The sequence below is a fragment of the Vicugna pacos genome, chromosome 22 (genome assembly GCF_048564905.1).
Source record: "Vicugna pacos chromosome 22, VicPac4, whole genome shotgun sequence".
In the NCBI taxonomy this organism is placed as follows: Eukaryota; Metazoa; Chordata; class Mammalia; order Artiodactyla; family Camelidae; genus Vicugna; species Vicugna pacos.
In genome coordinates, this window is record NC_133008.1 from 10319074 (window position 1) to 10345180 (window position 26107).

The window sequence follows — 26107 nt, forward strand, 5'->3', positions numbered from 1 at the left end:
GAAGCCCACACCGCGGCTACCGTTTCTCATCCGAGAAGCCAAGCCCGGAGAGCGTCTGTGGCCTTAACCTCCCTTCAACATCTTCCAGATGCGGCCAGTCTAACCCTTTGTTTCTTTCCTTTTCTGTTTTTAGATTTTCCTAACAAATGAAAAGCAGTGGCTTTGAAAATATCTTACATGGGAACAGTCAACACGAAACATGCCTTTGTACATGAGCCTGACTCGGGGACGGATCAACAATACCAAAGGACGAAAAGAAATACCGATTCGGACAACTCCAGTGCGCAATATTTTCGAAGAGCTCCCCCCCAACCCGCCCCCGGCCCCGCCCCCGCCCCCAAATCCCAGGAGTACAGTGTTGTCTTGTAACTGGAGCTTGGCTTAGCCAGCGGGGGTCCCCCTCTCCGCCCCCCACCCCGCTTCTGGCTGGGGGTGGGCCTCTAATGGCCCTGGGTCTTGGGCGGCTTGGGCTCGTGGATGACAGCAGCGGCCGACAGCCACGGCCCGATGGCCCTGGCAGTGCTCTGCTTGGCCACACTGTAGTGGCTGATGACTGTGTAGAAGCGGCTTCTGGAGCTAGGGTCCTGAGATGAGTAGTAAGCGTCCAGGGAGGCCGGGATACAGCGCTTGTGCTGGGGAAGGAAGAGACAGAGTCAGCCGGAGCTCAGTGGACAGCTTCCAACCAGCCCTGCAACCCAGCCACCCCACCTGGGGGGACCTAGCCACACGGGGCTGTCACCCAGAGGGCAGGTGATGGCACCTGGCGCTCAGCAGGCTTTCCCCACCACCACCGCCATCCCCACCATCAAAGCTGCCACCTCCTTGAAGCCAGAAGAAATAAACTTGATGTGACTAGAATGATGGTTCCCAGGGGCAGACAGTGAGGGTGGGAGAAATGAGTGAAGGGGTGTCAAAAGGTACAGACTTCCAGTTACAAAATAAACAAGTCAGGGGATGGAACATACAGCAGGGTGACTAGAGGGACTAAAACTGAGTTGCATATTTGAAAGTTGCCAAGAGAGTAGATCTTAAAAGTTCTCATCACAAGAAAAAAAATTTGTAACTATGTAGGGTGATGGATGTTAACTAGACTTACGGTGGTGGTCATTCTGCAATATATACAAATAGCAAATCATTACATTGTACACCTGAAACTAATATAAGGTTATATGTCAGCTATACCTCAACAGAAAGGAAAGGAAGGGAGGAAGGGAGGGAGGAAGGAAGGGAGGGAGGGAGGGAGAAAGAAAGAGAAAAAAAGAAAGAAAAAGAAAGAGAAAAAGAAACCGATGCTAATTCTAATTCAAAGTGGACGGCTTCTGCTCACTGACGGTGCAGCTACAGCGGACACAGCATTGCGAGGGCTTTACCTGGCTGCTTCACCCACCTCCCAGTTGCTTCTCTGTGCTTGGAGCCAATTTCTATTTTATTCCCTTAATTTTCTACTTGTAACTCTTTTATATCAAAAGCCTTGGTTCCTAACAACATTGATATAATTGTACATTTGCATTATCCTACCGTATCTATCAGCTGGTCACAAAACAACAGCAGTATCATGAGTCACAGTCAGAGGAAATGAACTACACAATTTCTCTGCAGCTCTCTGGGCCCTAAGAATATATTCTATTTTGCTTGTGCAGTGAATACCCTGTGCTCTCTAGTCTTTTGGAATATTTACTTTTTTGGTAAGTTTATGTCCCCAACTTGACATACAGCTAGATTTGAGCTTGTTCTTAGTTTCAGGAATTACTTTTTATTTATCTATTTAAAACAAAAATATGTCACAGTGGCATACATCCAGGACAGATGTATAGCAAGATATACCAGAAGGAGCCTTTCTCCTCATCCTTGTCCCCTCCTTTCCCTCCCTGACGCTCCCCCGACCCAAGTCACTATTTTTCTTAGTTTCAAAATGTATCCTTCCAGAATTTCTTTCTGAAAATATAAGCAAATATCCTTCACTGCCCCTCTTCTCACACAAAGGTCGCACCTTTTCTTCTTCATTATTATCTGGGAGGGGATTCTGCGTCCATGTCTGGAGACCACCCCCCTCCACTCATTTTCACAGTTGCTGGGAATTTCACCGTGTGGCTACATCATAGTTTATTCCACTGTCCCCCGTTGATAGCTGTTGACAAGTTTTCAGAACCTCAGCGTCTAACGATGAAGAATGTCGTCTTAGGAAGTCATGTGGCGGAACCAAAAGACCTGTGGTTTTAAGGCAGAACGTCCCCTATTTGAGTCCCTCACTTTGAAAGGTAACAGCTTGTGATGTCTTGGAAAAAGTCTCTTAAGAAAACACTCTTAATCTCTGTTTCCTCAGATATAAAATGGGGGCAATAAAAACTATTTTTCAGGGGGTGGACAGCTCAGCTGAGGTACTGTTTATGCAAATGTCTAGGAAAGAGCATGACATACAATGGGTGCTCAGTAAATGGTCACGTGTAAGTGTTGCATCAGCTGTACTGGCTCTGAATCAGAGTCTGTCTTTATTGCCACTAACACTGACAGCCCTGAGCTAGAGGCCTTGGCTGGCTGATTTTACTTAAATTCTCTCCTTAGGGCTTCACAAGAATCCTGTGTGCAGACATTATTAGCATCCATTACAGGCAAGAAAACTGAGGTTCAGAGGTGCGAGGGGATGCCCAGGGGTCATGCAGCCAGTTCAGGGGGAGGAGCACGATCAGAGTGAGGGTCCAGGGGTGGGGAAGGGGCTGGCTGCAGGTCCGGGGGTGGGGGGACCTCGGAAGCACCACTCCCTGTCTTCAAGTGTCTGCAGGGATGAGGAACCAGCCATCAAACCAGGGAGACCCACACCAAGGCAGAGCGCTCTGATCATGGGACAGTCTATCTGGAGCGGGAGCGAGCGCTCCCTGACTGCGGATGTGTGGTCCAAAGCCAGCCCACCCCCTGATGCCAGCACTCTGGTGGGCGCTGTCTGGGAGGAGACCCTCGACAGCCTACTGGAGACCAAGTTCTTCATGCAAGCCTGAAAACACCTTGCCAGACACATTTGACTTTTTTTTATTGTAAATTTTTAAATTGCATATCAAAATTTATTTTGAGTATACCACTTCTTAGAACGAAAATAATTTTAGACCGCCACCATCAATTTCTTTTTGGTGTTACTTATGCATTTCTTTATACTGATTTTTTTTACATCATTCAATGGCTTTATTGAGTGCATAAAGTATTTTTAACTGAGATATAGCTGATTTACCATATTATGTAAGTTTTAGGTATGTAACAGTGATTCACAATTTCTAAAGGACTCCACGTATAGTTATTATAAAATGTTGGCTATGTTCCCTGTGCTGTACAATATATCATTGTAGCTTATTTATTTTATACATAGTAATTTGTACCTCTTAATCCCCTACCCCTGCCTTCCCACCCCCTTTCCTCTTCCCACTGGGAACCACGTTTGATCTCCATATCTGTGTTTTTTTCTCTTCTGTTATGTTCATTAGTTTGTTGTATTTTTTTAGATTCCACATATAAGTGATATCATACAGAATTTGTCTTTCTCTGTCAGACTTATTTCATTTAGCATAATACCCTCTAAGTCCATCCATGCTGCTGCAAATGGCAAAATTTCATTCTTTTTTATGGCCGAGTGGTATTCCACTGGATACGTATACCACATCACCTTTGTCCACTCATCATCGGTGGACGCTCAGTTCGCTCCCATATCTTGGCTATTGTAAATAATACTGCTATGAATATTGGGGCGCATGTGTCTTTCTGAATTAGTGTTTTTACTTTCTCCAGACATCTATTACATTTTAAACAGTCTGTAAGGGAGCTTGCCATACCTAGAATTTGAATGCCAATGACAAGAAGACGTGGGTAAACCCTCTAGTTGAAGTTGACAGTCACCCGGAGCCAGCCCCCTGCCAGAAGCCCCTTACCTTATAGACAAACCCTTCTGGGCAGCTGTGGTCATAGGTGAAGGCTTTATAAACCACCAGGAACACGATGCAGGCGAGGAAGGCCAGGGCCAGGCTGACGAGGATGGTGACCTGGAGGAAGACAAAACAGAATCGTCCAGCCTCGGCTGGCCGGCCTTCGGTCCGTCCGTGCAGTCTCTGAAACCCGGATGGATATGGGGGATGCCTGTCTGAGCCCGATGGACAGATGCTGTCCGTGAGAAAAGTCCTGTGCACGTGCGTGTGTGTGAAGCTTTAGGGTGGTGTGCTATTGTGATATAAGGAATATATAAATATATATTTGGTCTGGTTCCTGGTCCCTGGCACAGAGCTACAACCCTTGTAATTTCCTCAGTAGTAAGAGCCCTTCCCTGCACTAATTAAGGACTGTGGCTGATGCTGAGGATGCAATTCAAGGAGAGACGAGCCTGGGGCAATGTGTAGGTGGGAAGAGGACAGATAAGGAAGGACCAGGCTAAAACGTGGGTTTTACCTCCAGGGTGACAGAGAGCCCTTGAAGTTTTAAGTAGAAGGTTACAGGTTAAGGTTTTATTTTATTATTATTATTTTTAACGAAGGTACTGGGGATCGAACCTGGGACCTCAAACATGCTAAGCATGTGCGGTGTCGCTGAGCTCTACCCATCCCCAGAGGCTAAGGTTTTAAGTGACAGGATCAAAATTGTTTAGAAAGATGTCTCTGGGGGCAACAGGGAGGCAGGGAGGCCAGTGGGGAGGCTGATGCACTAGGGCATGCCCCAGACGCCGAGGTCAGACCTGGGGCAGTGGGGGTGGAAGGGGTCGATGGCTTAAGGAGGCCTGGGAGGTGAGCAGAGTGACGTGAAAGGGAAGGAGAAAGGGGCTGTCTCTGGGGAGGAAGGGCGACGTTTGAGCTGGGTCTGGACTCCTGTTCTTAATGACTGAGCCAGTATTGGCTATTGGGTGGGGTGGGATGGGGAGACTGACGCTGCTGATTGCTTCCAGGGCGAGATTTTTCTTGAAGGCGGATCTCCAGGGGCATCCTGCAGCTGGCCTCCTCCCTTTCCGACAGATTAGATTTCGTGAAAGTCAGAAGTCCTAGTGCTTGGTCACGGCCCCAAAGCTCCCAGAGTGGTGGGGCAGCCTCAGAGGACCCGGGAGAGAGCCCTCACTTCCGCACTGAGCACCCCTGAACGTGACAGCCGGCCGCACATCAAGGCTGATTGACGGGGTTTATGTAATCTGGTTGCTTGGAGATGTTCTAAAGCTCTTGGCTCTGCCTCCTGAATGTAACAGCCCGGGACTAGAAATAAACCAGCTCTCCGCGCTGGATTTGAGTGTTTCCTTAGTGATGTGGTTCTCCCTGCTCCCCGCCTCCCTGCTCATCCGTTCATTCACTCAGCACGTTTATTAAAGGGCCCACTGTGAGCCAGACGCCACCACACAGCCATCGCCTGGGGAGCTTACAGCAGGGAGAGGGTCAGACGCCAAACAAGCAGATCACCAAATAAATAATTACAAAGTGAGACCTGAGCGGGATCTGGAACAGCGCATGTGAGGGGAGCCTCAGATCGGGTGGGCGGTGGGGGGACAAGGAGCCCCACAGGAGCAGCTATACCCCAGACTGAGGTGTAGCCCCAAAGACCCTAAAAAGAAGAGGAGCTCGGGGTCCCAGTGGGCCGGGAAGGAGCAGTCTGCCTGAGATGAAGGGGACAAGGGGGAGAGAGAACTGGGACAAGGCCCTGTGGGACTTTAGAGACCAAGATCACCCTTGTCCTGCCCAGGAGAGGGGCTTCCTCCAACGACCAGCCCAGTGCTTTCCGGGGAACGTCCAACTCAGCCTGACCTCCGCCTGCCACCCTCTAGCCTCTCAGGTCAGTGCTCCCCGGCTCACAGGTTCCCCTCCTCCCACCCCAGCTCTCTGGGAGCTCCTGCTGTCATGCTTCTCTGGGCCTTGGCCCAGGCCTGGGACACCTCCCCGCCTTCCTCATCAGCCTCCTGGTCCAGCCCAGAGGCCCGTTCCCCGAACACCTGGTCCCGCCCTGCTCTGTAGCCGAGTCTGCTTGCACCTCCCCAGTGCCTCTTCACACCTCTGATCCCTGCCTGCACTGGGAGCGTCTCAGGCAGCCCCCAGTCTCATCCTCTCCTCTGTGCCCGGCACCGTGCCTCCCCCAGCGGGGACCCGTAAACACTTCCTGAACTGAAGTGCTGAAGTGAATTAAGACTGGGGCACAGTCACACACACACACATTCACACAAACACACACACACACACACACACACACACTTTCTTCCCAGACAAACAGACAGACATGCAACATGGCCTAAACCACACTGCATTCATGAGGGATGGGCCACTGAAGCCTCTGTTCTTTTCCACCCCTAGTATCTTTTTTTTTTTTTAGTTAATTTATTTTTTAATGGAGGTACTGGGGATTGAACCCAGGACCTCGTGCATGCTAAGCACACACTCTACCACTGAGCTGTACCCGCCCCCACCACCCTTAGTCTCTTATCCCCATTTTATTGATGGAGATACTGAGGCTCTGAGAGGTTAACTGACTTGCCTAAGGTCCCTAATTTAGTAAAAGATAAATCTAGACAATGCTTCGAGGTGCCTCCAGGCCACCTTGGACTCACCATGCCAGAACCAGCCTGGTGTCTTCCCCTCAGCCATGGTGGGAGGCAGTTCTGCCCACCCACCTTTGTAGCTTGATCTCCCGCAGACATCCCCACCATCCCTCACTTCTCCCCCCGAGCCCCACCCCAGTCAGCCCCCAGCGCCTGGAGCTTCTGCCTCTAGCGTGGTTTGTTGATCTCTCTCCACCATCCTCGTCATAACTTCCCTGGGTCAGACCAGCATCACCCACCCCTGCATGCAGTGGCCTCCTCGTTGCTCCCCTGAGCTCCAGTCTCCCGGCTTCCAGACCACTCCAGACTTTCTAACAAGCCACCCCAGTCACGCTGCTTCCCAGGTGAATGAGCTGTCACACCTACGGGGTCAAGTCTGAACTCCTTCCAGAGCAGACAAGGTCCTTCCCGATGCAACCTCGGTTTGCCCCTTCCGCCCAACCCCATCTCTCCGCTGTCTGACTGCACCCTCGTCTCCCCCACCTCCAAGCTCTTGCACCCGCTGGTCCCTCTGCCCGGAAGGCCAGCTTCCCCTTCCTAGTCCATCAAGTCCCTGCTCATCCCAGATCCAGTTCAAGCTCTTCTCTTCCCCAGCGTCTTCAGGTGATATTTGGCCACTGCCCTGTCTGCTCACAGCTCCCAGAGACATTTGTCCCAGGGTGCCTCGTTATTATCCCCACTTTACAGCTGTGCACACTAAGGCACACAGGCGCAGCGTAACTTATCTGAGGTCAAGTGGTTATTGAAGTAGCAGGGCCTGATCAGAACTCTGGAATACCTGATTCTGAAGCCCTCAATCCCAAACCCTACCTTAGCCAGCCTTTTGATAAGTGTTTCTCAGCCCTGCAGCTGCATTTGCTTGCAAAAATGCAACGAAGCAAAGCGAAGTGTGCTGTAAACTTCTCCTGGGAGGACGCATCGCCACGGACATGAAACCCCGGGAGTTGGGAAGAGGGAAGAGAAAAACAAACACACTCCCGCCGTCTGCCAAGTCGGGACGCTGATCTAGGACCCTCCTTACGCCAGGAAACGTCAACTCCATTAACATCCGTGCACTGTAGCACCTCGGCCCCACAACACCCAATAAGCCACCCTTCTGTAGGAAGAATGCAAACCCTGGAAACCTCAAAGCAATAGAACCACTCACATCGGGGAAATTAAACTTTGTGGGGAGAGAAAAACAGAGCCGCCCGACAGACATTCGTCTTTTGTATGTGACAGCTGGAACCTCCAGAGACAGAATGAGGCCGCCTGGCGCCTGGCGCCTGGCTCTGCCCCAGAGATCCTGACAATGGGGCTCGAGCGGAAAGTGCGAGGGGTCGCGGAATCCATAAATTCTGCCCACATGACGCCCGGGTTCCCTGGGCCTCTCCCCAGGACCGAGCAGTGAAGGGAGCGGAGTTTTTGGAGCCTGACTGTCTACCCTGGAAGCCCAGCTCTGTCACTTATTTGCTGTGTCCCTGGACAAGCTGCTCGCCCTTCGGAATCCTCCGCTTACTTCTCTCCAAAATGGAGGTGACACTGTGGCCACCTCACACCAGCTGTTGTTAAAGCAGAACATGGTAGTGCCCGGGGATCCTCAAGGAGGGGCCTGGCCCGAGGTAAGGACCTTAGTCAGCATCCAGGGGGAGCACCCACGCAGTACATCACTTTGTGTCCTCACAATTCTGTGGGGAAGGTACAATCGCTGGGCCCATTTTATAGATGGTCTACCAGAGGCAGGTGGAATGACTTTACCTATATGAGGCGGGTGTGAGGATTTGAACTCAGGTCTGTCTGAGTCAGAAGTCTGCCCGCTAACCATGTGTTCTACTGCCAATAAATCTATTACTACATTAGAGTTTATTTTTATTAAAAATGTACTGAACCATTCTGTGAACAAACCCATGAGAATCCAGCCACCATCTCGAGTCCATTTTCACACTCTTGCTCCTTGCACGGCCACATGCATCCCTGCCTAAACCTGGGGCCCTCTGTCCCTCCCCATTTCAGCCATTGGTGGCCCATCCAACTTTCTCTGATCACGTGGAACGTCCTCACGTGCCTCGTCCAGACCACCCCAGAGCAAGGCAGGTTTCAGCGACACGATGCAAAATGGCCCCAAGTCATTACGCTAACCTACACAAAACTGTCAGGAGGTACAACCAAGATGAGTAACGCAAATGGCAAACTGCCGTGTAAATGCAAAAAGGATAAACTGACACTTCTCACTGCCACCACTGTCATCCTCACAACCGCGCGTCATTTGAGCCGAACTGGGTCCAGTTATTTCCTCAGCACGAGGACCATCAGCTGTTACACTGTGTTACCATCACCTGTGACCTGTCCTCCCTGACCCACTAATAGTCCCTCAGGGACAGGGCAATGGCTTCTGTCTTTGGGCTTCCGAGGGCCTGAGTGAGGGTCTTACTATTTAAAGCATTTGCTGGTGATTCATGTGGATGGGGCAGAAAATCACCTCAGCCATGGGCCACCTGCCTCCCCCTCCCAAGCCATCATCCCCATTGGCCACCAGCAGGACCTTCCTAAATTACTCCTCTGAACCTTTCATCGTGCGGCTGAAGATCCCTTGTGAGCCCGCTGGGTCCGGGACCTTACTGAGCATCAGAGCCACCTAAGGAGACTGATCAGATGCAGAGCCCCGTGCCCTCCACTCAGAGAGCCAAGTCCCCTTGGTTTGCACGGCTCCCACAAGTCAGCATTCGCACCCAAGTCCAGGAGGTTTGGATGCAAGTGACCTGGAGCTTGCAGTTAGATCAAGACAAGAGCCAAAATCCTATTCTGGCTTCTGAAGAGAAGAGAGCAAGGAATTCCTGTCTTTGATGGTTGGACACTCAGCGCTTTACAGAGATGACCTCACTCCGTCCTACCCGGTGTCCCATAAAGTTGGTACTGTCCGTATTCCTGTTTCTCAGACGATGAAACCGAGGATCGCAGAGGTTGGGGAGTTGTCAGGATTTCCCACGCCATCAGTGGTCGAGCCAGACCTAGAAACCAGGGCTGTCTGGATCCAACACACATCTTCTTGCCTCGGTGCTGCCCTGTCTTCATGCTCTGCCCCTGCTTACCTGTCCCACAGTACCAGCTGCTACAGCCCTGGGCAGCCTCACACAGACACAGAGACACACGCAGATGCACAGAGACACAGGGAGACACACACCCATGAGCAGATACACACAGACTCACACACAGACATACATGGACATACACAGACACGCCCACATGGCTAGAGTCCCAGTTCCGGAAAGTTCTAGGCTCTCTGCTACTGGCATGACTTTCCACGTCCTCCCCCTGGAGGGCGCGTCCCACACACATCAGGAAGCCCTCCCAGATCTTTCCCTCAGGAGTGAGGACTGCCTCGGTTCCCCTGCACCCCATCCTGGCCACAGTCCCCTGTTGCTCTGCGTTATCACGACTTCTTGGCCCATCAGCCCACCCCACCCGACCCTGGGCTCCTCCAGGGCAGGGACTGGACCTCACCGATCCTCCCGCCAGGTCTTGGCCAGAGCTCAGCCCAAAGAGCACAGGAGTGGGCTTCAAAGGGCTCACACCCATTTCCGCCAGCCCAGAGCCAGGCCCCAGAGCGGGGCCGTGGTGTCCTCCGCCCGGGGGGCCATCCACGCTCGTCCCGCCACAGTCAGAGATGCAGCGCTGCCTCACTGCAGCCCAGCCCAGCCTTGTTTAGACGCAGCCTGCATCCGCATCTCCATGGAGACGCCAGCCCTGCGGCCCGAACAGCCCGTTCCATTAAGCTACTTTCATTCCTCAATCCCCTTTCTTGGCAGAAGAGTTGATCAAAAAAAAAAAAAAAAAAAAAAAAAAAGAATCAGGTCAGCAAAATTGGTTTGGAAAATTAGAAATCATCTCCAAGTTCCAATGTGTGGCACTGCTAGGCGTGCCTGCGGGGGGGCTTCTGAGCCAGATAAGCCACTCGGCGTCTGCCAGTAATTCCTGCAAGGGAGAGAAGCAACGGCTGCCGATAACACAGCCGCGCGCTCAGCGGGGTCCCCCCGGACAGAAGGGGCCGCGCTGGGAGGCGGCAGCTTTTCTGCCCCTACTCAATCTGCTGCTTTTGTCCGTGAGGAGGAAGGGCTCTCTACCCAGCCTCCTACCTCCGCATCCCTCCCACCCTCCACACACACACACACACACACACACACACACACACACACACACACCTACCTGAAAGGAGTCTGGGGGCAGTTTTCACAGGATGGACTGTTAGCACGGCAGACCTGAGTCTGCAGCTCCTGGAAAGGCCTGCTCGCCATGCTGGCCCTCAGCTGGCCCCTGCGAACTCGGGTATCAGAAGGGCCCCACCATTCCCAGAACTAACAAGAGGGGCTGACCGTGCCTTAACTACACAAACAATATGCTTTATGCTGAACACCTGCCCCTTCCTTCCCGAGTCGGGGACCCGAGCACCTGCTAGGCTGGGGGTGCCGATGTGACCAGCCCTCCAGCTGAAACCCCGGACACTGAGGCTCTTACAAGTTCCTCTCCGTAAGTGTGCCCCCAGCTCACTGCTGGGGGAAGTGAGTGTGTCCCACGCGACTCCACTAGGAGCGGCCCCCGTAAGCTCCTGCCTGGTGTCCTCTGGACTCGACCCCCTGCACCTTTTCCCTTTGCTGTCTATGCTTTGTGTCCCTTCCCCGTAATGAAATATTGTCACGACTACAGCTGTGTGCTGAGCGCTGCGAGCCCTTCCAGTGATGCACCGACCCAGGGTGGCCTCAGCGCCCCACGCTCCCCCTTTTGGGTTCCCCCGAAAGGAGAGGATCTTATTTTTCAGAACTGACAGCAATGGCTATGCTTTACCACGAACGCTGTGCCTTAGAGGCAGGCGCTGGGTTCCCATCATTAACCCGTCCCTTCCTGCCCCTGAGCCCTGGCCCCAAGAACATGACTTCTCTGACCCCTCGCCTCCGGGGTCAGGACACGGGTAAAGGTCTCGCTTCTCCCGCACAGGAGGAGCCTGGGCCATCGCTTTCCCATCCCTGGATGTGAGTGGAGCCTATCACTTGGTCCTAACCAACAAGCAGAGCAAAGGTGAAAGGATGTCACTTCGATGATTATATTCCACCACCTAAGACTGCTTTGCCAGCAGACTCGCCCTGGAGACTCCTGTCCACCCCTCCCCTCTCCCTGAGGCATCCTGACCAAGGTTATCCCTGGCCGAGCCCAACGCTGGGAACTGGGAGCAGACACTCTCTCCCCTACCTTTCACCTCAATTTGCCCTCCAGGGATGGTGAGCATCCATCACATGAGATTCCTGGGGTGTGAAGGGTGTGAAGCTAGGGAATACTTAGGCCTCCCATCCTGAGCCTCAGGCTCTCCTGTGCTCCTCTCAGGTTACTGGCCACCAGGTGAACAGAGCAGCTCTTCATCTGCCATGTGGGGCCCATCCTTAAGTACAGATCTCCTTGGTTGGCAGGGAGCCTCGGAAGGAGAGAGTGGAAGGATTCTGGCACCAAAACTTCCCCCTGGCTCTTGTCCGTCTACGGGTGCTGGTGTGCAGGCCGATCCCTCAGCCACTTGACACGGTCAAGGGCTCACCATTCTCACCCTGAATCACACCCAGCAGCCAAATCTACCCTCCAATCACGAATGTCCTCAGGTCAGCTGTGTATGTTTCAGGCGGAATAGCTTTCCATCAGTCTGTTCTGTCTCAATAAAGAAACAAAAATGAGGTGGCAGCCAGAGCCTTCGCTTGAAAGCCAGAAACCCACATGTCTAGATTCTAACCCCACCACCTTCTGGTCCTCTTATTACGTTTCCTGGACCTCGGCTTTCCGAGGATGAAATGAGATCGCTGTATGAAAACTCTGAGGGCAACCCCTGTCTCAGAGCCGGTGCTCGGATGCTTGTCCCAAGATCTAGAAAGAATGAACACGCCTCAGGATCTAAAATCGTGTGCCCTCTGCCTGCCCCATGGGTCCATGTTTTCAATGATTTTTTTTTCATGCCAAACGGACTGAGTTCACTTAATTCTAATGAGTTCATTCTCTCGTTTGGGGTTCATCAGACTCACGCACATAGCTGTGAGTGGGAGCAATCAGAGGGATGGAAACAAAGACCCGTGGGGTTAGTGTTGGCTTGTTTGAACTGATCAGAAGAAAAGAAATTGGATTTTTTGGGGGGGTGGTGATTTATGAAATATTGGGATGAGGCTGAAGACGGCCATCACTACTAGCCAGAGCCGATCCAGCGAGCGCGGACTCTGAGAACATACACGTGCCCACACACAGCTCCTCCCCCACTGCCTGTGTGACCTCAGACAAGTTCTGTGACATCGCTGAGGCTCAGATTCTCCATCTATGAGATGGGAGTTACAATGATCCCTAGCTCTCGAGGCACTGAAAGGCAACACGAGATCGCGCAGATCACCCGCCTGGCTGTGGCCGGAAGCAGTGCATTTGCTCAGTAAGTAGCTCCTAAGTGAATGTGTCAGAATGATTTCCGCCACGTTGTTGTCTCTTGGGTAGAAATGCCAACCCTGAAACGGCAGGACAGGTCCGGAGGCTGAGCGTCTCTTCTGTTTACCGCCTGTATCCTGTTTAATTCCTCGGGTGGGGTCAGTCCCCCATATCCTGGATGGTTTCATTGGAAAGGCTTAAAATGGACTTCAAGAATTATTAAGCCTGGGGTAGACGATTTAACTTTATTTCTTATTAACAACTCTTAAAAGCAACCCTATAAGGCATGTCTTAGTTTTCCTGTTGTGTAAATGAAGAACATAAGACCTGAAGAAGCTAAATCGCTTGCCTAAGTAAACTAAAATAACAAATAGAGAAGCAGCATTTGAACCCAGATGTGAGCCCCAAGGCTGCGTGTCCCTTCCACCCGCTCCACTTCCTCCAGAGTGGCTGCTCCCAGAGTGGCTGTTTGGAATACAAAGTTTCGCTCCATCCCAAACCACAAAGACTGTGCATCACACTGTTTGGTCAGCTCCCCGTGGAAGCTCCCCCCAAACCCATTAAAGAAGTCCATCCTCTAGGACCCTAGTGAATCCCGCTGAGTAAATTGCCTTTTGAAAGGGAAGGGAAAATGAAACATCTGTGGCCTCAAACTTTATGTGAGCAATAATTCAAGAGTGTCTCACAACCCAGAAAGGGCACCTCCCCACGGAGGGAGGAACTGAATAGAAGCGTGGTCCCGGCTACAGCCAGCAATTCATTCATATTAGTGGAACCCTTGAAAGAGAAAAAGAACAATTTAAAGTGGAACATTCCAAAGCAATAACTCATTTCCCAATTTAATTTGCTATTGGCATAATCATTAGAAGGAAGAAACGAGGGTCCGCTTATGTAGGAGATAAATCTCTGGCCTCCTGAAGTATTTTTCATTTTGAAAGTGCAAACCGGTGTTCAACTTGGACCAGAGGATGTGAAGACCTTTGAGAGTAAGCCTCTCAGAGGCTGGAGAGGCTGAGACCTTCCTTCACAAGGTTGTGTCTCTATGAGGCGATCAATCAAAGGCAAATGCAGGACTGAGATCTTAACTAACGTGCTTAGATCTCAACAACCTATCGAAGGGAGGAGCCAACCTTTCTTGATCACCTACTGTGTGCAAGCACGGAGCCAACAAACCACAGCCCTGAGGGTAAAGGTCCAGGTGTGGGGACTGGAGGGACCTGGCGGGAACAGGTCCCATCCCCCAGGGACAGCAGCTGCTCAGCTCCAGACAGCTGTTGTCAAGGCGGGGAATGAGGCCCTCCTATGGCTTCTCTTCTGCATTTTCAAGAAAAGATGGAGATTCTGCACATAAGTGAAATTTCCCAGTTCTTAAACTGGAGGCAGAATAGACAAGGCTATGCTTTCTTTCATCATTCATTCCAAATCTTTCAATGACCCTGTAAAGTCAGTCTTTTTAACCCTCTTTTATAGGAAATAAGGCTCCAAAAAGGATTGGTCCAGCATCCGAAAGCCAGTAAAGGCCAAAACCAGGACTTGCTCCCAATCTGTTCTGGGAGGGAGGGGATGCGGTCCAGCGTGAGGAGGAGAGTGTGACTGGTCTGGGGCTAAGTGGAGAGCCAGCCCCAGGGGGCACCAAGAGCACTGTGACACTTACTGTCCAGGGCAGCGTGGGGGATTCCAGGGGGGAGCACGTGTCTGCAACACAGCTGCAGAGAGGCCCAGCTCTGTCCTCCCCGGAGCGGGGACGTGGGGTCTGGAGGAGGAGGACCTAGCATTCACTGAGCACCCGCTACAAGCCAGGCCCCGGGCTCTACACTCATTCCTTTACCCCGTCCACACAGCAGCTATCTGATGAAGACGTCATTATCCCTGCCTTACCGAGGGGACTTTTCCCACGGCCACCTTCCCAGTCAGGCCAGGTGGAGCTTTCTAATTCTGGAATTTGCTCGAAACACCCGCACCTTCCTCCCGCCTGGGCTGTCAGGCAAGGAGAGGCCTGGAGCTTCCACAGCGATGTTGTCAATCACCAGCGTTTTGTAAAAATGGTCCAGACCAGAAGCCTCATAAATCCTACCAGGGTTATTTTGCGCAAAGTGGAACTCGGTGAATTAAGATGTCACACGAGCCTTGCTGTTTGCACAGGGAGGGACCGCAGCTACAAATCTGTACCAATGTGCAGGCACCTGGGCTTTGAGCAGACAGGTCATGAAATTTGTTTACTGCTGCTGTGATTATGATTTTTATTATTAAGAAAAGGAGAGGCGTCCAAGGCTTGAGGGCCCAGGCAGTGTGGCATCCAGTCTCAGCTACGCAGAGACTGGGACACAGGCATCTAAAAAGGAAGCAGTGTCAGGTGATGCACGAAGGAGTCAGGCTCTAGCATCGGCCTGGCCTGGGATCCTGTCTCTGCTCCACCACTTACTGTCTGTGTGGCCTTAGGCAGGTGGCGCTACCTCTCTGAGCCTCAGTCTCCTCACCTGCAAAAATGAGATAAAGCATAACACCCAGTACCAGGCACATCGGTAGGACTCCCAGAGACACTGGATTAAAGCTCCCAGCAACGCTGCATATTATCACTGTCCCTGTTATTGAAATGCATTCCTTAAGCAGTTGCCTGTAGAGCCACCTGCTTGATGCCCTGTCACTAAAATAGCAGGACGCCTGGCTAGACCTCTTAATTTCATCAAAACGGTTTGTTGAGTCACAGCCTTAATTAACTTTCCCATGGCTTCGCTGGGAAACCGTGTTTCAGGCCCTTGCCTTTCGTCCCCGCTCCCTGACTCCGGATAATGGAAGTTCCCATCTCATAAACTGGTCTGACTCGACCAAGATGAGCAAATCACCCAGCAGACACACAAGGATGCACCCACGGCCAGCCTGCGACGCTGCAGGGACCTCTCCGCACGGCATTAAGGCCAGGGCTCAGAACCTAATGAAATCACCTTCCCTCAACCGAGCTCCCTACAGCGGCTGCAATCTGGGTCCCCGCTTTGTGAGCTTATCCAACCGTGACCTCCGGCTGTGTCTTCCCAGCAGCTCTGGCAGGAAGAGCTGGGCATCGTGACCCCAAGTGAAGGGTCAGCGTGTTTCCTATATTCAAAGCTGCTCTTGGCAGGGTTGCGGGAAACCGTGGGGCTGGGGGTGAGGTTCAGGTCAGGGCTGCTTTCCGGGTACAGAAAATAAAGCGGCACAGAAGATACGGAGTGCAGAATGTTCTCAGCTGCAGGCTCCATGGTGGGAAACAGCACGGCAGCTGAGAAAGCCTGGTGGGACTTGAATTTTGACTGAACTGTTTGCTTCTTGGGGGCCCTGCTCTTAAGGATTTCTCTTGGTAGCCCCTGCATCTGCCAGGGCTTGACTGCAGTAGGCGCTGGATAAATCTGTGCTAAGTAACTAAATGCCACCTAACTAGTTTCATGCATCTTATTTTCATCACACCCCTACCTTTTTTCCAGAAATGACTTAAGGCAGCTTACAGACTGCGTGATTTAGTAATCACCAACATTCACTAAGTGTTCCCAGTGTGCCGAGTTCTGCCCCGAGCACTTTATATGGTTAGCCTTTTACGTCTTCACGACAATCTTCTGATATAGGGGTTATTATTGTTATTGTCCCCATTTTACAGATGAGGAAAGTAGAAATGGAGTCAATGCAAGGAACAAGGATGGGCGTAAGTCAGAGCAGGTGTTATAACAGTGCTTATACTTGCAGCAGGAGTGGGGGTGATAAGTTGGCTCAAGGTTTTCTAGAAGCCTAAACAAAGGCAGGAACAGAATCTGTTATAACATTCAGAGTCCAGGAGAGTTCAGAGCCCAGAACAGAAAAACAAACTGATTGCTCAGAAGATGCGCAAATGGTTTCTATCCAACCATTTGTCCTGGGCGAGCCACTTCTATCTCATCCTCTGTTTTCTTGGTTTTTTGGTGTTTTTCTGTACAAAGGGAGTGATTGCAGCAATGTTTCCATCACAGAGCAATCACGAAGGTCAAAGGAGACAATAAATGCAGCAAGCCCCGTGCCTGGAACCCACAAGGCGCTCCATCAATAGTCACCCTGTCTTATTTCTGGCCTTTCCTCCACCTCCACTTATTGAAGGAGGCATCTTGGAGCGTGGGTGTTTAACTGTAAAATCATTGGCAAGGCTGCCCAGCCAGCTCATTAATGCCTAAAAAGAAGAAAGGAGCTATGCAGGGCTATTCAAGCTTGGCTGTTCCTGAATTTCACGAGCAGTGGGCGGCTGAATGGTTCAGAGAGTTCCAGCCTGGGCCCTGCTTAAATCCACGTTAAAATGAAAAGTGCCTCTAACTTCCCATCACAGTGCCCTGCCCTGGGAGGTGCAGGAAAGTCACTCTTTTCTGTCATCTCCTGCAGCTGAGAAACACAATTGATTTTTCTGGCCTTATTTTCATATTTTAAAGAACGGTTTCCCCAGGGCTCCTCAAAGAACTGAAATGGAGAAAATCTCATTCATATTTTACCATGTAACCCAGAGACTAATCATGCACTGGCAACAGATACTGGTGGAACACCTGGTCCACAGCAGGCTCAGGGCCAGCCACAGGGGAGGCAGAGGTGACATATACGTGGTCTCTGCCCTTAGGAGAGCCTTTAGGAAGCCTGCACTGTGATGAAGAGAGCACTTGGGTAAGGGTGCTAAGGAGACGGGGGGAAGGGTGATGCAGGCAGAGAGAACAGTCTGTGCAAAGGTACGGAGGTAGGGGTGGTACGTGACGGTGAAAGATGAAGCTTGAAAGGTAAAAACAGAGGGCAGCTCAAGAAGGAGCATGGGTGTGACGAAAAGAGTGTCTGGTACTGGAGAGCCAACAGGTGTTTAACATCTGGTATTCGCTGACATGGAAATTGGATGGGTGGAAACTGAATTGGAGGAGATAAAATTGGGACGTAGGAGAACCAGCCAAGGGATCTAAAAATAGTCCGGACCTATATAAGCATTCCATGAGTGTCTTCCTCTCAACCTAGCTCTGAGCTAGGTGCTTTGGGAGATACCAAAAAAAAGGAGATAAACTTATGTTCACAGGGTGCCAACTGGATTTTGATGCCTTACATATGTCGTCTCATTTAAATATCAGTAAACAAGATCAGTATCTCCATCTTACAGATTAAGAAGGCTAAAGTTCTGGGGGGTAAAAAGAAGTGAATCACATGGAGAAAGCCCATGAGTAAGGCAAGGGGCTGATGGGCTCCACGCCCTGCTGACCAGTGTGGCCTCACCCTGCAGACCAGCGTCAGAAGTGGAGCAGGAAAGGAAAGACACTTTGCTGCATCGCTGTGTGCAGCCTGGAGAGAGATGCTGTCCTCTAGATCAAAGGATGACTAATGTGTGCCTAAAGATTTATCTGTAAATACAGGGCCCCGAGCTCTATTAATATTCAATGATAAATGATGTTGCTTTCAAATCACATTCAAATCGTAGCTGTACGCCAGCATCCTGGGAACACTAGATTGTGCGCCATGTGTGGTACTTCCGTGAATCACCTGCACCACCTACCTCAGGGCCTGGGACGTGGTGGCTACTCTGTAAATATTTATTAACTGAATGGGGCACTTCAAGAAAAAAAAAATCACTGAAGGGAGTCACAATTAAGAGAATGACAACAGGTGCATTCCAAAATGTCATCTTTTAAATCCCAGTCTATCCAAAATTGTAGAATAGATAAACAAGATTACACTGTACAGCACAGGGAAATATACACAAAATGTTAGGATAAATCACAGAGAAAAAAATGTGACAATGAGTGTGTATATGTCCATGAATGACTGAAAAATTGTGCTGAACATTGGAATTTGACACAACACTGTAAAATGATTATGAATCAATAAAAAATGTAAAAATAAATAAATAAATAAATAAATAAATAAAGTAAGACCCAATCACAGGGTACAGGAAAAGAAAAAAAAAATGTCATCTTTTAAAGCTTTGGAGAGGTAGCTGGGTATATACGGAACTTGTTTATTAATTCTTCACATATTTACTGAAAACTACCCACACTCTCCCCAAAACACTAAGCCAGATGCTTTTTGGGTCACTTCTGTTTTGTAAAAAACTCAAAGAAACATTCTTTCTCTACTCCTTCAAATTTCCTAGAGCATGGAGAAAGAAAAAAGCATGTACATTCTCATTACAAATGCAGCGTAACACTGATACCCTTACCTGATAAAGCACAGAAAACTCAACATAACCTCACAACATTATTAAAACAGCAATTTTAAATAATATATTAGCAAAGAGAACCCAGTGGTGTACCAAACGAGGGTATGTAAGAATGAATTAACATTTAAACATCTCTCCGTGTCATTTACTATAATGCTAGGTCAAAGAAGACGAACTATATAATCATCTCCACAAATGCAGAAAGGGCATGTAGAGGGGAAAAGCCGTCAAAATCTAAATGGCGAAATGCTAGAAGCAGTAGATCCGAAAGTAGTGACCAACGCAATAAGACAAGAAAATGACATTAAGAGTCCAACAATTTCAAAGAGGAAATAACATAAGAAGACTAAATATGAGGGAAAAAAGATGCAATATTAGTATTGATACACACATAGAAAACCACAAGAACCAAAATTTTAAACGAATTACTAGAAACAACAAGAGAAGTTGGTAACTGCCTGGTGGCAAACAAATTGTACACAATACAAAGGCATTTGTATTAAGTATAAATAATAACTTAAAAATTCAGTTAGAAAATATAATAGAAGAAAAGGCTCCTTTTACAATACCAACAAAACATAAGTAAAACACTCTGGAATAAAACTAACAAGAACTGTAAAGGTGATATCAAATGTCCACGGAGAACCTCAAAAGAAGACTTCGACAAATGCAAAGTTAAATCTTGTTTCTAAACAGACTCAATACTTTAAAGATGTCGCTTCTCTTCAAGTTAATCTATGAATGCATGTAACCCAAATTAAAAAGCTGACAAGAGTTTTTTGGACCTAAAATATATTAAGATTTATCTGGAAAAGCAAATGTGCAAGAATGGGATAGGAGTTTCTGGAAAGTAAAAGAAATAAGAGAAGAGTGGTCTACAGATTTTAAGATGTATTATAAAATTATGTGATTGAGACAATTTGGCATTGTCTCAGTTTTAAACAGCAAATAATTGTCAGATCTATGGAAGAGAAGAGAGCAGAGAAGTAAACTCAAATACATGTGGGAATGCAGTGCCTAAAAAAGGTGGTTTGTCGAGTCAAAGAGAGGAAGGATTAACGAATAATCACAGATCAACCGGCAAGCTGCCATTCAAAGAGAAGTGCAGTTGGACTCCCACCCTACTCTTCACAAATTCCAGATGGATCCAAATTTTTAAATAAAAAAATAAAATCATAAAAGTAGCAGAAGAAAACATGTGTTTAAGGTGGGAGAAAGCCTTGATTTTTATAGAGACGAGTGTACTCATATTTTCCTTCACACCTTCCGGAGTTTGTGATTTATTTGAGTTAAAGCAAAAGTAAGAAATACTGCAGGCTTAAGAAAGAAGTTACGCCATAAACAAAATGAAAAGGCAAAGGACAACGGAGAAAATACCAGATAAATGAGAATGACTAAGTTCTCAGCTTTTAGAAGAGGCCACGCAAATCAGTAGGAAGGAACGGCAAGTGGTCCAGCCAAGCAGGACGTTTTCCAGGAAGGATGCAGTCAACAGTCAACTGGTACGTGGAAAACAGCTGGAGCTCACCAATAATGAAAGATATACAAACTTAAATAAAGCTGAAGCACCATTTCCTACCTCTCAGAATGGTGACGCTTTTCAAGTTTGTTAAAGCAGGTGCTGGCAACGTGGGGAGGAAGGCATTGGTAGGCATGGTGGAGGATATATAGATTGGTGGGAAATTTTTAGAAGATAACTTGGCAAAATCTATCAAAATTGAATATTCACATTCCCTCTCAAGAGGCTTTTTAGATAAAGGTTCTCATATCTTACAAATATTCTTGTAAAATACATGAAAGGTGTGTGTGTGTGTGTGTGTGTGTGTTCACTAAAGCAGAGTCCTTAGTAGCAAAAGACTGAAAGCTAAAACAACAATAGGGCACTGATTGAGAAAGATTTTGAAAATCCTCAGTCTCCAGTCATTAACAAGAACAAAAAAGATCTCAGTGTGCTGAGTGGGAAGATCTCTGAGGTATATTATTAAGAGAAAAAAGAGGAAGATTTAGAAGAATGTATATAAAGTGGCCCTATTTGAGAAAATGAAAAAGAGTATCAATGTGTACATGAATATATATATATATATATGTGTGTGCACACACACACATGTGCTGACATGAATAAAATATCTCTGGATAGAAACATGAGAAGCCATTTCTGTTCTGTTCAATAGAGCCTTCTGCAACATGGAAATGTCCTATAAATCTGAGCTGCCCAGTACGTAGCCACTAGGCTCACGTGGCTATTGAGTACTTGAAATGTGGCTTGTGTGACTGAGGAATTACATTCTGAATTTTTTTCCTTCATTTTGAGTCATTTAAATGTACATAGCCACGTTGGCTAAGAGCTTCCAATTTGGATAGCACAGACATAGACAATGGATAGTTTGGGTGAGAAGGATTATAAAGGGAGAGGAAGGGAGATTTTTATTTTAAGTTTTTGCCTTTCTATCCTGTTGGAGTAACATGTGTTACTCCTTTTTCCTAGTTTAAAGCAGATTTTATTTATCTTCAACCTATTATCTGTGTAGAATATACTCCATAGAGCAATCTGAATGCTCTTCGAAGGGTATTTGATTATGCAGTGTCTCCAAAACTTACTTTATTTTTTTTCCTTCTAGTTTTATTGAGATATAGTTGACATACAACACCGTTTATGTTTCAGGTCTACAGCATAATGATTTGACTCGCAAACATTATCGAATGACTTCCACAGTAAGTTTAGCATACATCCATCATCCCATATAAATACAAAATAAAAAGAAAAGGAAAAGAATGTTTTTCCCTGTGATGAATACTCTTAGGACTTGCTGTCTTACCAGCTGTCATATGCAATGTGCAGCAGTGTTAATTTCATTGATCATATTGTGCATTACATCCTTAGTAAAACTTATTTATCTGATAAATGGAAGGTTATACCATCTGACTACTTTCATCTAATTCTTACTCTTATTTTAAAAGTTACTGACCACCTCTTGTTTTCAGGGTCCCAGAAGAGGATTTAGCCTCTTCTACAATCAAGGTGGTGTCTGTCCTCGAGAGGCCAGGATTTTACAGGCCATGGAATAAATACATCTAAGGAAATGACTGCACCGAGGAGGTCAAGTTGACAAACTCTCCCTAATGAGTAAGATCCCAGAGGAAGCAAGGGTCAGTTTTACATCTGACAGCTGGAAAAAGAGGAGGGGCTACTGGGACAAGCTTCATCCAGGAGGTGTTGTCTGAGCCAGGCTTGCGGTGAAAAGGTGTCCACTAGACCACGGGGGAGAAAGAAGCATTCAGGGCGGAGGAAACTGCCATGCGGAGGAGTGGAGGCAAGAAAGGGCAGAGTGTGTCCAGGATTCCAGGAGTGATTTAGGTTGGTGAGAGGGGAGTGAAGGCAGGAAGGAGGGGAGGTTCTGAGGACCAGGTACAGTAGACCAGGGAGTCCAGATGTCACCCTGAAGGACGGGGGAAGCCCCGGAATGGTTTTAAGCAGGAGAAAGAAGTGATCGCATATTTCTAACTATCTCATATTTTATTAAGTCCCTTAGGACAGTGAGAGGTCCTCTGTCTTCACCTTTACTAATTCTTCTGGGGCTCCAAATCTCCGGGAGACAGCTAGGATAAGAAACTGAATACTCGACAGATCTGACATGTCATGGTGGGGCAACAGTGGCGTAATTCCTGTTTTCAGAACCAATAAACATGGTGGAAAACCTGAAGCCAAGGTCTCTCAGCCTCGGCACCACTGACATTTTAGGCAGGATAATTCTTCGTCGTGGGGGGCTGTCCTGTGCCTCACAGGACGTTCAACAGCATCCCGGCCCTCAGCCCGCTAGGTACCAGTAGCGTAGATACACACGTCCACGGAAGGATGACAACCATAAATGTCTCCAGACATTGCCAACTGTCCCTTGGGAGCAAAATCATCCCTGGTTGAGAACCACTGTCTTAGACCATCTCAGACAGAAGAGCCTTTGGGGGGACCATCCCACCCAACTTCCTCATTTTACAGATGAGAAATGTGAGGCCCAGAGACTAAGGCCAGAAACCAGGTTTCCTTACTCAGTTTAGAAACCTTTTTTTAGAGTTTAGATCTCTTTTTCTTAGTCTCAGAGAAATTCAGTTAAAAAAAAAAAAGTTGGAGGAATTTTAAATCAAGTCCGTTTCCTCTAGCTGAATATTCATTTATTTTCTCTCTCTCTTCTCTTTCCATCTCTCTTCTCTCCCTGATAGACACGATTCAGTCTAGAATTCTATTTACTAAGTTGTTTTTCTAGCTACAAATGCTACCAAAATTAATAATAATAATAATAAAAGATTATGAAAACATCCGTCCTTCTCTAATTCAGCATTTTTTTTCATCTCTTCACAGTGAAAAAGCGAAAGGGAAGATGGCTAACATATATCAGGGGCTCCCATGTACCATCCTGAACACAGTCGTTACAACCCCGCTCTGAAGGGGGCACTGGCATTCCTATTTTACTAAGGAGGAAACTGAGGCTCATGGAAGTGGGGTGACTTGCCGGAAATCATACATCCAGGGGCTTCTAGAGCCAGCATTCGAACCCAGGTCTGTCCGAGCACATAGTAAAACTGAGTTCGGGTGGTGGAGACTTGGAACGGGCTTCACGACTGTCGCCCAGGTGAGAGCCGACTGCCCTCAGAGAACCAAAGCCCTCACAAGGGCTGGGATCGCAGGGCTGAGCTGCTTGCCAGCATCTCCAGGAGGAAGCCGGGCCTGTGCGGCAGTTGCTATGACGACTAGCTTTCTTACAATTATAGAACATGGTGGTGACAGGAGAAGCCGCACAGACAGTCACTTTGTTGGGACCTGTCTTCCTCTGACAGTTTCAGGAGCTTAAACATCATAAAAAAAATTTTTTTCTCTTAAATCCCATTTGAAATAATCACATACTGCAGCAGCAGAGGCCCAGAGAGCAAGAAAGTCAGGCGATTAACCCTCCCACCGCGGGTCGGGACCGTGAGGCCAGCCGCACGGCAAGCTGGAGGAAAATGGCATTTCTCCTTCAGGCAATTCTTGCTTCTCTTTTTCCTTTTGGATCAGTGGATTCAGGACTTGGCCAAACAGTGTATTTAAAGAGGAGAAAGAAGACACAGAGAGCCAAAGGAAAGCTGGCCTAATGTTTGGCAAATAGCAGGGAGAGGCGGCAACAACCTTATATTCTAGCAACCGCTTTGCAGCTCCGTTTAATGTAGCCAGTTGCCCATATGTGCAGGGTTTCCTGTTGTCACGTAATCAAGCTACCATGGGATGGTGTTAACTTATCCCATTTTGTCCTCACGCCAGGCCTATGATGTAGACCGCATTATCCCATTTTACAGATTGGGAAACACAGATTCAGAGGGATGAAATGACTTGCTTTAGTTCACACAAACCCACAGTGTCAAATCCCAACCTGATGTATTATTACCCCTCTTCTGTATTGCCCTTCACTCGGAAGTGTGCTGGTCAAACGCCGCAGGCTGGGATGGGGGCGATGCACACTTCGTAGCATTTGCTCAGGACTCTGGTGTAAATTCTACCACCGTGGTTGCATACAAACTTCCCACAGTTTAACAACTGCTGTGTAAACTTTGAATCGGCCAACGCCTACCGGAGACCCATACGAAATAATAATATTCACTAAACTCTAGAAATTTTCTGCACTAAACTTAATAACAAGTGACTTGCTTTATTGCAGCAGTCATTTTTTGAATCCACGAGTGTTGATCAGTGTTTGAATCAATGCCAATGAGAAGCCGGCATAAAACAGCCCAGTCATCAGGCCCTTCAGTGACTGGAGTGGACACTTGTGACCCAGCCCCCCATCCAAACCCTGAGCACTTCCCTCCTGAGACAGATATTTTGTTTTCTCTCCCAGGGAAATGTTTTGTTAAAAAAAAATGAAAAACAAAAACAATGTTTTGTTAAAAAAATTGCTTTTCAATTCTTAATAACAATATGTTTTTGAAGGTCACTCTAATAGTATAATTCCATCAGGGCAGGAGAAAGCACACAGCCATAAATGTAAATTCGCATGTTAATCTGATTTTCAATAAAACCCTAGCTAGGAGTGCAATAATAAACATCCAATACCATTGCAGCCTTTCTCCACCAAACACTCACATGCAAATTTTTTCCGTACCAGATAATGACTCTGCTCCTAACCCAGCAGGCAGTGTTTTTAATAACTTACCTAAAATGTTCCTCAAAATTAAAAAAAAAAAAAGAGAGCAATAAAAACCAAGATGACAGATAATAAAGTAAAATTTCTTATCTCCATTTGCTGCTGTCAGCAAATATTAGAGTCCCACCAATGGGAGGCAGCCCCTGGGGTTTTGATGAAAAATTGGTAGGAGCAAATGGCAAAGCTGTAAATGAGGCCTCCCCTCCCGGGGAATGTGACATCAGGAAGGAGACATTTATGAGAGTGTGTCATTGCAAGAAGACAGGGCCCCGATTTTAAATAAAGATACTGAAAACGAGGCGGCCAGGGTTTTGGTGTTGATAAATGTGGAGTTTCTCCATCAGCCAAGAGGGTTATTTTGTTTGCTCATTCGTCTGTTTATTTAGTTATTCAAGACATCATTTAGTGCCTCAGGTGGCCAGGCACTGGCTAGGCTCTTGAGGTGCAAAGATGCAAAAGACGCCATCCCACCCCAAGTCAGTGCGAGACACAGCAGGTAAGTTGCTGCTGCCAGCACTGGAACTGGAGGGTTGTGCAGCAGGGGCGGGAATCCCGAGGAGGAAGGACAGGCTGCACTCAGACAGGCAGACAAGACCACACAGACCAGAAATATTTGAGTTGGGTGCAGAGGGATGATTAGGAAACTTGCCCAGGGGTGAAGGTGGAAGAGACATTCCAGTTGGAAGGGACAGTGTGAACAAAGACAGGGAGGCAGACGATGTATGGTGTGGAGAGGGAAGGACCAGGGCTTTGGGCAGGTCAGGGCATCTGTGGGAGGAGGCAGGTGAGCAGCAGAAGCCGGGGCAGGGT

The 26107-nt window shown here is 48.2% G+C and overlaps 1 protein-coding gene and 1 long non-coding RNA gene across 5 annotated transcripts in view; one reads left to right on the top strand and one right to left on the bottom strand.

The window, feature by feature from the left end:
- Positions 1 to 249: 249 nt before the first annotated feature.
- NSG2 (neuronal vesicle trafficking associated 2) overlaps positions 250 to 26107 on the bottom strand; it is a 69561-nt gene continuing 43703 nt past the window's right edge. The window contains exons 5-6 of the mRNA XM_072947215.1: positions 3912 to 4022; positions 250 to 632 (exon numbers count right to left, since the gene is read on the bottom strand). Of these exons, the coding sequence (XP_072803316.1) occupies positions 441 to 632; positions 3912 to 4022 (303 nt within the window). The 3' untranslated portion in view covers positions 250 to 440. The remainder of the gene's footprint in view (positions 633 to 3911; positions 4023 to 26107) is intronic.
- Positions 12846 to 25596, top strand: LOC140688411 (uncharacterized). Of its 4 annotated transcripts, none has more exons than XR_012063079.1 (3): positions 12846 to 12962; positions 22110 to 22482; positions 22658 to 22828. It is a non-coding gene; the product is annotated as an uncharacterized lncRNA (long non-coding RNA). The 4 variants fall into 4 exon arrangements; XR_012063078.1 differs by lacking the exon at positions 22658 to 22828 and adding an exon at positions 23482 to 25596 and having other exon boundaries at positions 12847 to 12962; XR_012063076.1 differs by having other exon boundaries at positions 12847 to 12962; positions 22650 to 22828.